The sequence below is a fragment of the Aptenodytes patagonicus genome, chromosome 1 (assembly GCF_965638725.1).
Source record: "Aptenodytes patagonicus chromosome 1, bAptPat1.pri.cur, whole genome shotgun sequence".
Lineage (NCBI taxonomy): Eukaryota > Metazoa > Chordata > Aves > Sphenisciformes > Spheniscidae > Aptenodytes > Aptenodytes patagonicus.
The window spans coordinates 6,575,776-6,589,579 of NC_134949.1; the positions used below are offsets into that span (position 1 = coordinate 6,575,776).

Sequence of the window (13,804 nt, forward strand, 5' to 3'; positions counted from 1 at the left end):
TGACCTCCCTCAAAAAAAAAAAGAAAAAGGCAAAAAAAAAAAGAAAAAAGGGACTTTTTCGCGGGGTGGGTCTATCGGGGAGCAAAGCGACCCCAAGACAGGGGTGCGCGCAGCCGCTGCGCGGGGCGCGGAAGGAGGGAGGGACGGGGCAGCCCCGTGAGTGACTCCGCGGGGGGGCGCGGAGGAGGGGAGAGGAGGGAAAGCGGGTGGGGGGCAGAGAAAGTTGGGAGGAAATAGCCCAGGAAAAGTGACACTCGCGGAGCCCGCCGGAGCGCGGTGGAAATAAAAGCGGCGGCGGGCAGGAAGTGTGAGCAGGAGGAGGAGGAAGGGGAGAAGGAGGAGGAGGAGGAGGAAGAAGAAGAAGAAGAAACAGCAGCAGCAGCCGCTGCCGCCGCGGCAGAAGAGAAAGCAAAAGCCGCACGCCGGCTCGGTGCCGCCCGGCCCGGCATCCGCGGGGCTGCGCGGAGCTGCGCGGAGCTGAGCGCCGCGGCCATGGCCCGGGAGAACGGGGACGGTGGCGGCTCCTGGAAGAAGCAAGCGGAGGACATCAAGAAGATCTTCGAGTTCAAGGAGACGCTGGGGACGTAGGTGGCGGGGAGCGGCTGCGGGGCGGGGGGGGGGGGGGGGGCGCGGAGCGGGGCGGGCGGCGCTGTCCCTTCCCCGCGGGGATGCGCGGGTCGCCCCGCGGGTGGGTGCGTGTGCGTGCGTGTATATTTTCGCGTGTGCACCCCTTGGTGCCGCTCCGCGCCCCGCTCATCCATCCGAGCAAGAAGTCGGGGCGATCTGGAAACACAGAGAAAAATATAACTGGGGGGCAGGAGCTGGGCTACCCCCCCCCCAAAAAAAAAAAAAAGAAAAAAAGGGGGGAAAAAAGTGTTTTAAAATATTCATAGAATGAGGAGACGGGGAAGGGATTTTTCTTGATAGTGCAACTGTAAATAAAGGCGGTCTGACTTGCACGCTTTCCCCTAAAGCCAATGGCTGCATCTATTCGTGGACAGACGAGCAGAAATAATCGGAGTGGATTGGATGTGTTTTAGCTACGATGCTTAACTGTTGTAGGGGTTTATTTCTGTTATTTATAGTGGCGGGGCAAAAAGATTAGTAAAACGTTAGAGTTTTTTTTTCAGAAGGCTGAGAATAAACATGCGCAGATGGCGCAAGGGAGCGGGGTGCAGGCTGATGCTTTTTTGGCTGAGCAGAGTTTTATTTTTGTAAAACAAATTTTCGCTTATAGGATATTGTAGAGGTAGAGAGCTGGGAGTGCTGAAGGAAGTCAGCATATGGGCTGCTGTACGTATGTCCGTTGTAATTAAAGTTCAGTTGTATTGGGAGTGCTCTTCGTTGCTGTGTCCCCCCAGCTCTAATTGCAACTTTAAGCATGTCTCAAAACGAAGCGTCGTTAATCCCAAGTAGTGCTTTTCATACTCTGCGTGCCACTTCCAAAATACGGTTGAACAAGTTTCGACTGTAATATTTCTGTTTCTTTCTGCTTCCAAGGGAGGGCTCTCTATAAACAGAGTATTTCTGGTTCACAGGCTCACTGATTTCCTATGAACAAACTGCGAGTAAGAATCAGGCTGGTCATTTAATATGGAGGTGGGTCACGCAACTCCGTTGTGATGAGCAGATAGCGTAGCCCTCAGAAAAACACTGACTTAGTAAATCAAATTAATGTCTGTCCAGGTCTTTGAAGAAGCAAAGTGCAGCGTCAGGGCTAAGTGTTACGGTTCATTCTCCTCACCTTCATCAAGTTTTTGCTGTCAGAATTTCATGCCAGGAGAGACATGTCCCTGCTTGTCACCTTAGGTGTGTAGTTCCCTTCCTGAGCGAAAGGGTGTTGGGGAGGAAAGTCTTAATGCAAAGAGATTCGTTAGAGCAGCAGGACAGTTTGCTGTGGTTTCCATTATACAACTCTATCATTTTCCTGGTTGTGGTGTATGAAGCCGTCTGCGAGGGTTAATTTGTGCCACTGAAGAGGTCCAGAAAGAATTAATGTTGTGGCCTTGATCCATATCCCACTGAAGTTAATGGGAGCAGGTGTAGGTCCCAAGGAAGGTAAAGTTGGTCAGTGTTAATAGTTATTCATATTAGCATGGCTCTTGCAAATTAAATTCATTAAATATGGTCAATTAGTGTCTCAAACTATTAACTGTTGTCTTAGCCGCACAGTTTGGTTAGCAAGTCTTTTCTGATGAGAGTGGAAGCTGTGAAGTTTTTAAACTTGACTTAACAGTCAATCTAGAAAGTTTTAGAAAATTAAAATAACTGGATTACAAACCTGGGCCTGTATAAAGAAAATAGAGCTGTTTTCCAGACATAGCCATATTGGTTATGAATGTATGTGCATTTAACAGCCTACACATCGGTTGCCTTCTGGTTGTGCATTCCTTAGTTTCGGAGGGCAGGCTGATAATTAGAAGATTTGAATCTGAGTTTTGGTTCTGTCCTTGGCCACCCACCTGCAGTTCCTACCAGCTCTGGTGTGACTTACCAGGGTGTGAAACTTCTAAAAAATTTAGGCCATCACTGTGCAAATCGTTAAAGTACTTGTTCCATTCCCACTGAAGGCAATGAAGGTCTGTTCGCTGACTCGAGCAGCTGATATACGGCGTGCAGGAGTCCAAATGATGGGACACATTCTTAGTTATTGATAGGAAAGTACTTAAATAGGAGTTAAGCAAAAGGCTAAATACCTTTAAAGCATCTGGACCAAAATGTTTTCCTCTGGCATTATTTAGGAGCAGGGATAAAATCTGCTTTGATCCCTCCTGCACTTGTAATGCTGAACTGTGTTGGACATCCATCGGTTGATCTCACCATCTAACAGATTTTTCTCTAGCATGGATGGGCTTGGAGTGAAAAACTTGGCATGTCAGATGAGATGCACTGGATTAGTGTAGTAGCTGTGTTTTGCATTTCTCTGCCACCTTCCATTTCAGGATGCCAAAGTGCTAAAAGCACTTTTAACAGAAAAGCAGCCCTTTTTCATGCAGCAGTCTTAACTGCCTGTGGTAAAATTGGTTAGAGAAAGAAAAGCACTAAACCCCCAAACCAGGGAAGAAAGTGAAAGAGAAACTTTAAAAACATGTTTTATTTCAAGTGCATTGATTTGTGCATGTTAAATCTATGTATATGCTCTATTAATGATTTGTTCTCTGAAAGGAGTCTTTCATCTGAATAAAAGCTTTTCAGCAGATCTTTAACATGGGAGAGTTGAAATTGCTGGAATTATTAAAAAGATCCTAACTCAGTTAATCATTTGGGCTTCAAGGAACCTCTAATGAGTACCCAGCTCTCTCTTTCAGAGCTGGAATTAATTATTTACATGTCCCTGTAAATCATGTCCAGCCACATTGATACTGAAATAGGCATCCTGAATTGGATGTCACTTCCAGATGTAAGAAAGTAGCCTTTTCCACCCAAAGAATTGTTTCCTTTGGTGGCTGAGGTCTGCCTTGTTTGCTCTGCTCAGTGCTGTTGGGCAATAGTGTTTTCCTAAAGAAGTTGCCAGTGATGCAGTGGCTGGCTCAGATGGTACCCAAACCTGTATTTACCCTGTTCTGTATTTATGCAGTCCCTAAGCACGTGCAATCTTAGTTTGTGGCTGCAACCTCTTGGGTACCAGAGTGTCAACAAAATATTTTGGTAATATTAATCAAGAAAATATAATATATTATAAATAAAATAGAAATATGTAAATATATTTTACATATTATTATATATGTAATAGTCCTGATCCATTCTTGGGCTGCTTCAGTTTGGCGGTGCCGGTCCATGTAGGGCTGCAGTAACACGGCAGTGAACCACGCTCTGTATGCGCAGGTTCGGTGGGCGCCTCTTCTTGAAACTGGACCTGTTCACTACTGAGCCACTGAAAGTGAAATTACAGATCCTGAAAAAGTAGGTAGGAAGTAATACACAAAGTAAATCAAGGATAAAATAAAATCATACCCGCAGGCCAGATCCTCAGCTGATGCAATTTAGAGTCCCTTCCAAGTCAAGACAGGTAGACTTGAGGAAAGAAGAGGATCTGACTAACGGCTTATCTTTTTAAATTTCCACAAATTCACCTATTGTAGCTCTACTCAATTCGCAGGCCTGCCTGGAGAGGGGGATTTCTGCCCCAGTCCTTGAGAGATGTGAAGTTTCACAATAGCAGGAATCTGATAAGAGGATGAGTGATCACTGAAATATCATTTTTTCTCCATATTTAAATGATATCATGTCTAAGGCATTTTAAAACTCAGATTTTGAAATTCCAAGAAGTGATAAGATACACCATGGCATCCACCAGCCAAAGAGGAAAGCCTCCAATCATTTGGTCTGCCTAGTCAGATCAGCCCTGCATTTCTAAGGTATCTGTCATTAGGCCTTATTGACATTAGAGTTATGATGAAGTTATAATATTTAGAAAGGCTCAAGCTTAGTAACTATGGAAATATTGGTGCTGTCCTTAAAAATGATGCGGTAGATTCCTTAAAGCTTAGTAATGATAACACAGGGAGCTGCATGGATATAGCCATAACATAGTAAGAGCTGGGTGGGAAGACAAATACGCTTCAATGATGTGTCCAGTACTTTCCTAAAATACAGTATAGAGAAAACTTATAGGTGGTTCTGTTTTTCTCAGGGGCTCTACCATAATTTTTGGTTCATCTGTGTCCTGTGTCTCTTCCATACTCTTACGCCATTTGCTGGGCTCTTGGCGCTCTTCACGACTCTTCTACGCACCCATACGTGCTCGTTTGTGCTGTGAAATGAAGTCACTCCACGTCCTGCTCTCACATCTGTTTTCTTTCTCACACACACACATACACACACATTGTCACAAACTCTTATGTACTGTCTCCTGTGTTTTTGTCCTCTCACATCCTTCATGGAATCTTTCCCTGCATGCAGTCTCACCTGACACTCAGGCTTTTCATGAGCTGGTCCACCTCACGCTCTCATCTGTTCTTGATTGCTCAGACCTTCATGGGGGACAAGGCTAATGGAGGTGACGTGCCTCAGGCCAGGCAGTCAGCCCTGACTTCCACCAGCGAGAAGATGCTGGTGGTAAGGACAGGTCCTGGCGGAGGTGCCCCATGCATTTGAGTTGCCCTGTAGAGAGGAGGTGCTGGGAGGTACCAGTAGGCTCAAGATCTGTTTGTCTCTGGTCATAGATCTTCCCTTCTCATCAACTGGGAGCCAAAAGCACTTGTGTTCGATTCAATGCAACAAATCATCACTGTTTAGCCATTTAACTTGAGGCATCATGCAAGTTACTCTATTGTTTTTCCCTTCTGATTTTGGAAATTCTCAAGACGTAAAGAAACATGTTTATATTTGTGCTTCCTCTGGCTCCATACCCCCTGTGAAGATTTAAGAGTTTGTCTGATTTTCATGTTTCTGCTGACATTACCAGCAATTTCTGCCTCTCTCTTACGACACCCCAGTGAGGCAGCAGTGGCTCTTTTAGACTGTTCCATCTTTTTCTCAGTTCAGTATTCTCCTTTTTTTAAAATTGCACTAAAGAAACATTTCACGTTAAAAAATATCTTCAGGGGAGAAAATACAGTGTCTCAAAGGGCTGAAGTTAAGGCACATGTTTTCAGGGGGAAGGTTGATGAACCACTGGGGCAAGCTATGAAGGCAAGTGGTTCCCATCTCCTCTGGGATGATTTGCTGGGAGAAATCCTTTTGCCATCTGAAAGCTCTCAGGCTTCGTGCAGGAGTCACCAGGAAAGAGCCTCTTGTCCATGTTTACAGAGGAAGATGTTTCACGGTCATTTCTGACCTTAGGATCTGTAACTCTGGGTATCTTACCATCAAAACCACGTGGGGTTAGGGATAATTCGTGCTAAGAGGTGCACGGTACCTACAGCACTTCTCTAGCATCTGTGGGAGGAGGAGCGAAAGCTGAGGTCTGGGTATTAATGTTTAACTTAACACTGTGAAACAACTCAGATGTTTTAGTTTGTGCACTCTATATAGGGCAAGCAGAAAAATACTGTTAAGACTCCTTTAAGGTGGCACATTTGTTTTAAACAAAGTAATCCTGTTTGCTGCGTGTGGCATAGTTTACTGTCCAGTGTGTTCTTGGAGGCTTAAAAATAATGAGTCCCTACTGTTTGCAATGTGAATTGTGGTATCTTGTAATGTAGATTGTTGGTCTCCCTTGCACAGTTACAGAAAATAACAGGTTTGAGCATTCAGGTGGAATTGAAATGGGAAAAAAAGAAAAGCAAGATGGCCAATGGATTTAAAGGCTGATGGAGAGGATTGGGAAAAAAATCTGCAGCCATTGGTGAGAAGGGATTTTTGACAGCTCTCCAAGCGCAGTTCATGGGTGCGTTTTGGACAGTGCTCATTTGGGGCAACAGTGCAGCATAAAGGTCAATTTTCTTTCATTGTCTAAAAATAAGGTTCCAAAATACTCAATAATCAAAGGCTTTCAGGTAAATACATCATTTTGGAGACACCCCGTTTGCTGTATTGGCAGCTCACATATGTGCTCACGCTTCCTTCATGAGCCTTATTTTCTACTAGTTTTGATGCCTTACCGCTTTTTGCCCTGCCTTGTCTCTTCTTCCGTGGCTGTTCTCTTTCACATACATCTTTGTACTGTCTGAGCTCCCTGCTGCTGGAGGATACCTGCTCACCTGCATGCCTGTGCAACCAAGAAGTGTGCTTGACTGGCAAGGTGACCATAAGATGTTTGGGTAGGGTTGGAATAGCGTATTTGGGCTTTTTTTCCTCTTTTTTTTGCACAGGGCTTAGGAAAAAGTGATCCTTGCCTAGGCCAAAACTCAATATTACTACTCAGGACCTCAATATAACCCATACCGAGTCCACAACTGCTCTTTGTGTAGATGTGAGCTGAGGGCAAAGCTTGCATAAAAATACTGGTATTTTTTGTCAGCCACAGAGGTAGCTGACACCCTAAAGCTCACAACAAGCAAAACCCAGAGGGTCTGAAGACCTGGTGGAGAGGTAGTGGATGGAGCTGAACCCAACTCTTTGGAGTCCTATAGTACTCCTTTAACCAAAAGTCTATTATTCCCGTCACAGCCACAACACAGTGGGTGTGAGAGCCTTCTTCGCCGCCGCTCCTGCCATCTGGAGCAGCCTGTCTGCTGCCTTCACCCTCCATCTGCTTTCACATAGGAGCTGAAATATCTCTATGTATTTTTTCCTTCCTTTTTGTCTCTTTTTCTCTCTACCTTGGTGACTGACCTCAATTATTTTTGTTGCCCTTCACACACAATTCTCCTGACTACATGCAGAATATTGGTTGGAGTTATTTAATCCTTTCAAGCATCCAAAGATACAATTAATATTGAATAAAGTTGTATTGTTTTGGTTTGCTTAACAGTAACAAGCATTTATAATAGGATTCTGAATTTATTGCCAGTAATGGTATTCACTTAACCGGTGAGTCACAGTTTATATTCATGATTACTTAATAGGACCTAATTTTCTAGTCATTTCAGATAGCATGAAAACAAGTTGGAACTAAATGGGTACTGTTAGTAAACAGGTAATGAGTGAAAGGAGGGATAAAAAGTTCCTTGCGGCAGCGATCTGTCATTTTCATTGGAATTCAAACCACCTTGCATTTCAGCGCTTTTCTGTAAATAATAATTAACAACAATAACAATAATTTGCAAACATATGTGTGTGATTGGGCTGTTCTTGAATGACAAATAGCTTAGCAGTCAGAATATTTCTCTTTTCTAGAAATCATACTGTTCCTTAAAACCTTTCTATCAAATCTTAACACTGATATGTTTTTTTGTTATCTGACTTGGCAGTTCCTATAATTTTTGAATGTTGTGTCAATCATTTTTTAAAAAGAAAACTATAAATAACAGATTGTTAATAAACTTTTCAAGGCCCTTCACTGATGTTTTCATGTTGAAAGCTGTGTATTGAGTTTTATGCCAGAATTACTCACCAAACAGATTGTATGAGGTTAAATTAAAATAATACTCTTCAGCAGAATTTTTTGGCTGAGTTAAAAAGCTTTTTTTTTTTTTTTAACACTGGATGTGCTAAGAAAAAGCTACTGGGAAGCTCTCTTTTGGATCTGATCTATGTGTAGAACAGCTGAGCACAGGGCTGGAGATCCTCTGTAACAATAGATCACTGATTTTGCTTGCTCTTTTCCTGGGCAATATCATATGTCACATTTAAAACACCAACAGTTTTGCACAAGTGGGCTACATAACCACGAAAATAGTTCTTAAAATACCTTTTTCAAGAGTCGAAAAGGGAAGAGGTGCGTGAGGGAAAACATGCTGGCTCAGATGTATTGAGGATTTACTTTGATTTTTGTTTTGATTTCCTTATATTCCCAATTGGAGATAAACTAAACAGTTTCAGTCTACTTACAGTTTCCAGGAGGAACGAAAGGGAGGTGCTTTTAACGATGCAGATGAACACAAGCATTTGCCATCAGCAGCAATAGGGTGCAGCACTGTTGGCATCTCCCCCCTAGACCCTTTGCCTTTGCACTCTTTCTGCTCGCCATGGATTCTTCTTGCTGTCCTGCTCTTAACGCTCTCCCTAATTTAAGTTGAGAATTTGAAGGTATGTTCTTTCAAGCCTGAGCACCCAAAATTTGGGAATTACATCTGATGCTCAGTTGCCAGAGTACAGAGGACCTAGAAATTTCATCTACGGCTGATGGGAGTGGAGCGAGGTCAGGACCCATGGAAAGTCTGAGGTCTGGGAGCCTTTAACTTCTGTGTTTGTTTTGGTAGAGGGTTGGTGTGGCAGTTTGGAGAGTAAGGAGAGTAATACCATCCTTGTTCATCAGTGGTGGGATGTGAAGGTTTGCAGGCCTTCCTAGGAGCTCCAAAGGAAGGGCTCCTCAGACATGGCAGGTATCTCCCTTAAGATTGCCACCCAGAGCTGCAGAGTCGTTCCGTGACGTTGGCGTGTTTTAGCTGAGCAGTGTGTTTAAAACCTGCCTGCCAACCTGATGGTACGTGCACTTGAGAAATGTGTCTGCCCTTCTCCCACCAGCTACTCTAGCGGTCGCAGAAATGGACGGGCTTTTGAGGGTAATACAAAAGAAAACGGCATAGCCGCTCGTGCTTAAATGTAAAGATTTGCAAAGGCTGAAAAGCCAGTGTGTATTTGAGGGTTGGACACTAGCAAGTGAAATATGAAGGGTCTAAAATATTTGGAGGTTTTATTGCTATGCCTTTTATTGGCCTCAAATGAGATCAGGCACTGTTGAGCTAGGAATATTGCAAACACCAGAGTAAAAGACTCTTCGTACCCAGAAGAACTTATAATCTAAATAAATAAGACAAAAATGCTAACACTGTTTTGTTAAAGACGAGAAAGTGTGTCACTTGTAAACCCAGAGCTGAGCCTGAATCTTAACTCCAGCCTTATGCAGTGGACCATCCTGCTTCTTTTAATAGCGGGCACTGTGTCAGCACCAATGTCTTCAAAGTATATTTATTTATATGTGATTCACCCAGAGTCATCACATATAATTAGTTTTTACTAGTTAAGGTTTGAAGATGCAAAGCGCTGTCTGTATGCTGTTGGTAACAGCGTGGGTGCTTTATTGCTGTGTTGTTTCACAGATGCTCAGAGGAATCGAGATCTTCCCAGAGCTATAAAGAGCTGGAGCAGACCAGGCAGTTCTTGGGGTGATGTGGGATCACTCCCAGCAGGATCCCATCCTCCCATCCTGGCTTAAATAATTCAAGGGACCAGGCTTCAACCAGGCTTCAACTTTCCAACCAAACTCATTAGCTGTGACCCTGCCATCCCCCCTGTGATGGGCAAGGGCTGAAATGAGGGAAACTATCAGATGAAAAACTGTGGAAAAACTAAGATGACATAGAAAAACTCAAACACGATAGAAGGGAGCTGGGGGGGCGGGGGGGGGGGGGCAGGGAGAACAGCACTTAGAGGATTTGCAGCCACGTGGAAAACTCCTCTGGGGAAGGCACAGGTTGCTAATCAAATTCAGCCGTAGTTGAGAGAGACTGCTGGAGCATCCCTGAACAATCCTTTACTGTTATATTGAGTTGGCTTGGAGATTTCCTCCCGCTGCTCACTTTTGTCTTCTCCTGCCTCTCAGCATAAGTAAATCAGTACAATATGCCCAGCCATGAAGCCTGCAGCGTTTTGGAAATTTCAGGCACAGCAGAGTGCTTGGTGTGCGCTGTTAACGGCAGAAGATACTGTGAACATACTAAACTTGTTCCGTGCTCCCTACCCTGTTTTCTTGCAGACCACCTGAACAAATTCAAAGGCTTTGTCTCTCACTTTGGGACATTTTGTAGCTGGGGCCTGAGATATCTTAAAGACTATCTGGGATGATTGTCAGCCTCACACCTTTGCATTAATGGGATTTCTTGCCGTAGGGGTGTAATTCATTTGTTCAAGAGAGGCAACTTTTTTTGAGGGGAAAATCTGACACTGTTGAGCTTCTCCATGGACTGATGATGATCATCATAAAAACACCAGCTCCTTCTCTGAGTCCAAGCCACGGTGTTTTGAGACACCTTCTCTAGCATAATTACATAGCAACCTGAATATTGCGAAGCAAACAAGCTCTCCTTCCTGACATAAAATGCTCCCAAACATAAAAAACCCCACAAAACAACACAAAAAACCCTACTAGAAGGCTGCTGCACATGTGTGCCCTTCTTTAGGGAAAGAAGAGGGAGGCAAACAACATGCGGCTTGTTAGCCAGTTTGCTTGATGCACAATCAGAAGATGCTTAGATAAGAACATTTATGGAGCAGAATAATGGTGTGACTCCTGTTGGCTGAATGACCCAGGCACTGGGGCACAAGAGGAATAACTTAGAAAGAAGGGAAATGTCTCATGTCACAGATTTGACTTATGGCTTATGCTTTTTAGGAAGCAGGAGGCTATATATTTAGATGTTGGGGGAGAATGTACCAAGAAATGAGCTGAAAAAAACAGTGTTCTCAAAAGCATGTAGACACAGAACATAACAGGTACTGCAGGCTGAAGGGAGGCTTCTGTTCTTGGGTACGTTAAGGTGTATGTGGAGTAATTTTACTGACTAATTTTCCTGGCCATAGCCGTGTAATTTATGTCATGGACATAAATCCTATGCTCTTAAGAGAGACACTCTGAAAAAAACTCTCGCAGAGCTTTGTAGGCGAGTCCATTGAATGAGTTTCTCTGATGAACCTTATATTTTTAATGGAAAGAAAATAAAGTGATTCTAGGATTCCTCGGTGACAGCTGAGATGATTTGTGTCCAGAAAGCAAACGTGTGTCCTTCCGGCACTGCTGAAAGAGAACTTAACTGGTACTAAAGCTGAGAGCATGCTCGTTCTGCGGGTGAGTGGAGCTGCACTGGGGGAAAGCCAAAAGGGAGAGGTCTGGGGCAAAGCAGAGCAATGGGATTCAGCTACAGGTAAATGCCAAGACAGACTCATCTAAATGGGGTGCTTTTAGCTTAACTGACTCTAGAGACAGCTAGGTCCCCTGCTTGTTCATGAGTTATACAACTGCAAAAATTCCTAGACATGGGTCCTTTGGACAGGCTAGCTCATACATTGCACCAGGCAACACTTTATCATTGTCAATCAAGGGCCACTAAAATGACCGGCAGCTTCAGTGCCAGTGTTTGCTCTGGAGATGGTGTGATGCTGTGACATCTTTATCTTGCATTGCCATGTGGTTATGATGAAGGTGTAGGAGCCCTTTACGTACATATAAATAGATATAGTGTATATGTGTACGTATATATACAGTGTATATATACACAGACACACTAAAAATACTATTTATATAGTGATGTATAGTGATATATAGTGCTAGTTTCTTGCCACAGAGCATGTTGTTTCACCTCATTAAAAAATGCATAGAGAATAACCTGTGTCGTTTGGTAAAAACTGTTTAAGAGCATTGTGAACATTGTTAATTTATTCTGTAGTTTGAATTTCTCATCCTATTTGGGTTACATTTAGGTGAAGTCAGGAGAGTCATGCCTGCTTACCTCACCTAAGTTTCATTATCCCCAATAAAGGGTCTAATCCAAAATGCAGTATGAGGATATCCACAGAGATGAGGAGGTATTTGTCCTTGGATGCAAACTGGCTTCAGCTGATTTCTAAATGCCTTTGTCTATGCAGTGACTTCTTGACAGACGTTTTTCTGATGCCTTGTTGTGCCCTTCTATCTACTGAGATAAGACTTGGGTCCAACCAATGGCTCTGTGTTTCTACTCTTGTTCACCAGTCAGTTGCTTTCAGTGGTGGAAGGGGGATAGTGGCTTTTTCCCACTCTGTCATCTTTGGCAGAGATTACTTTGGTAGTGCTCCACAGCTGCTGAAATACGCGGTGTTTGACCTTGCACAGTTTGTGACTGGAGACCATGGAAAGCTCTCAGAGGCAGTCTTGGCTCTGTGATGCCCCAGGTCCCCCATGGCCCTCTAACTCCATTTCTGAGACACTTCTGGTAAGTCCTCTTAAATATCGGAAGGAAAATGCTCATTTTGCCCACGATTTAAACAGGAACTGTGTGGTGCCCCCTCGTTCATTTAGCCAATGGGGGTGAACCCAGTCAAATAAGAAGTAAGAGCATGATGGTCCTTCCCTCTCCTCTTCTCCTCCATCTACACGTTACCTTTGCTACACTGAATCACCACTTTCAATCTCCTGTCTAAACCCTGCACAAACCCCTCGGTCGGGTGCAGTGCCGTAGTCACGTCCTGCAGGTGTGCCCAGCTGGGAACCACAGCTGGAAGACAGCAAAGCGTCTTCCTTTGGGTCAGTTAAGGGCTTTATCTGTTTAGATAAAGCACCCTTCACGTGGGTGAATGAAGGCGGTGCGGAGCAGATGGAGTCTGTTAGAGCTTTTTGGGTGCAAACTTGACCGCAGCAAGTGGAGGGTGAATTAACTAACATTGTGCTTGATGTTAGGAGGTCTGTCTCAGATAGCCTGTGAGGGATTCCCCTCCATAGATGGGGTGGTTGACCCCATCTTCACTGACCACATTTAACTCTGGTCTGCACCACTGCCCGCAGGGTGGTGGCAACTGCTTGTTGCCCTCTGCTGCTGTACAGTCATGGCTTGCAAAGTCGTGTCAATTAAAACCCAACCCTGTTAATGTCATTGTGGTGGTGGGTACATGAGTTTCTGTCATCAATTCCCTTTTCTGCTATTATTTAAGCAATACCCCTAGGGACGTAACAGTGGCTTAGATATTCTGGTACTTGAACACTAAGGCAAAATATGGAATATAGGGAGATTGGTAGTAAAAATATTTTAAAAAACAGTTTTGGCTTTAGAAGGTGCCTGTAAAATGTCTTCTTAGAAGTATCCTTGTGTGTTGGCTTAGCATTCTGAATAGATCTTCCTGAAGTCAGAGGGTAGCACACAAAACCACTCCAGGCCTGTTTCTCGTCTGATTTTCTCTTAAATCATTTGTAGCAGTGCAAAGTGACTGTAAAATTCTGCCTTTGATGTGCACAGCTTGGAGGTTTTGCTTTGGGAGTCAAGAAAAGCCTATACTAGTCAGCAGCACACTGGAACAGCAGCGTTTTATGCTCCTTATGCTCAGGTTTCAAATGGCAATATAAGGTTACGAGGCTGTGGAGGAACAGGTTGCAATTCCAGAACAGAAAAGGAAGGGGCTGAGCATGTCCCACAGGGTGGTTCGCATCTTCTGCCGGCCCAGTTGTTTGCAGGGATGTGCTGTGAATTTATTTAATGAAACGATACAGGTTAAAAATAGTCCTCCAAAAAGGAGGTGGGGGAAGGGGAGAAATACAAAGTACAAGAAATTTTATTTCCTTTCATTCCAT

At 43.9% G+C, this 13,804-nt stretch overlaps 1 protein-coding gene across 2 annotated transcripts in view; it reads left to right on the forward strand.

Moving 5' to 3' along the window:
- Positions 1 to 224: 224 nt before the first annotated feature.
- Positions 225 to 13,804, forward strand: part of CAMK1D (calcium/calmodulin dependent protein kinase ID) — a 238,560-nt gene continuing 224,980 nt past the window's right edge. For both annotated transcript variants that reach the window (XM_076353465.1, XM_076353559.1), the window contains exon 1: positions 225 to 584. In XM_076353465.1, coding sequence (XP_076209580.1) covers positions 493 to 584 — 92 coding nt within the window. In that variant the 5' untranslated portion in view covers positions 225 to 492. The remainder of the gene's footprint in view (positions 585 to 13,804) is intronic.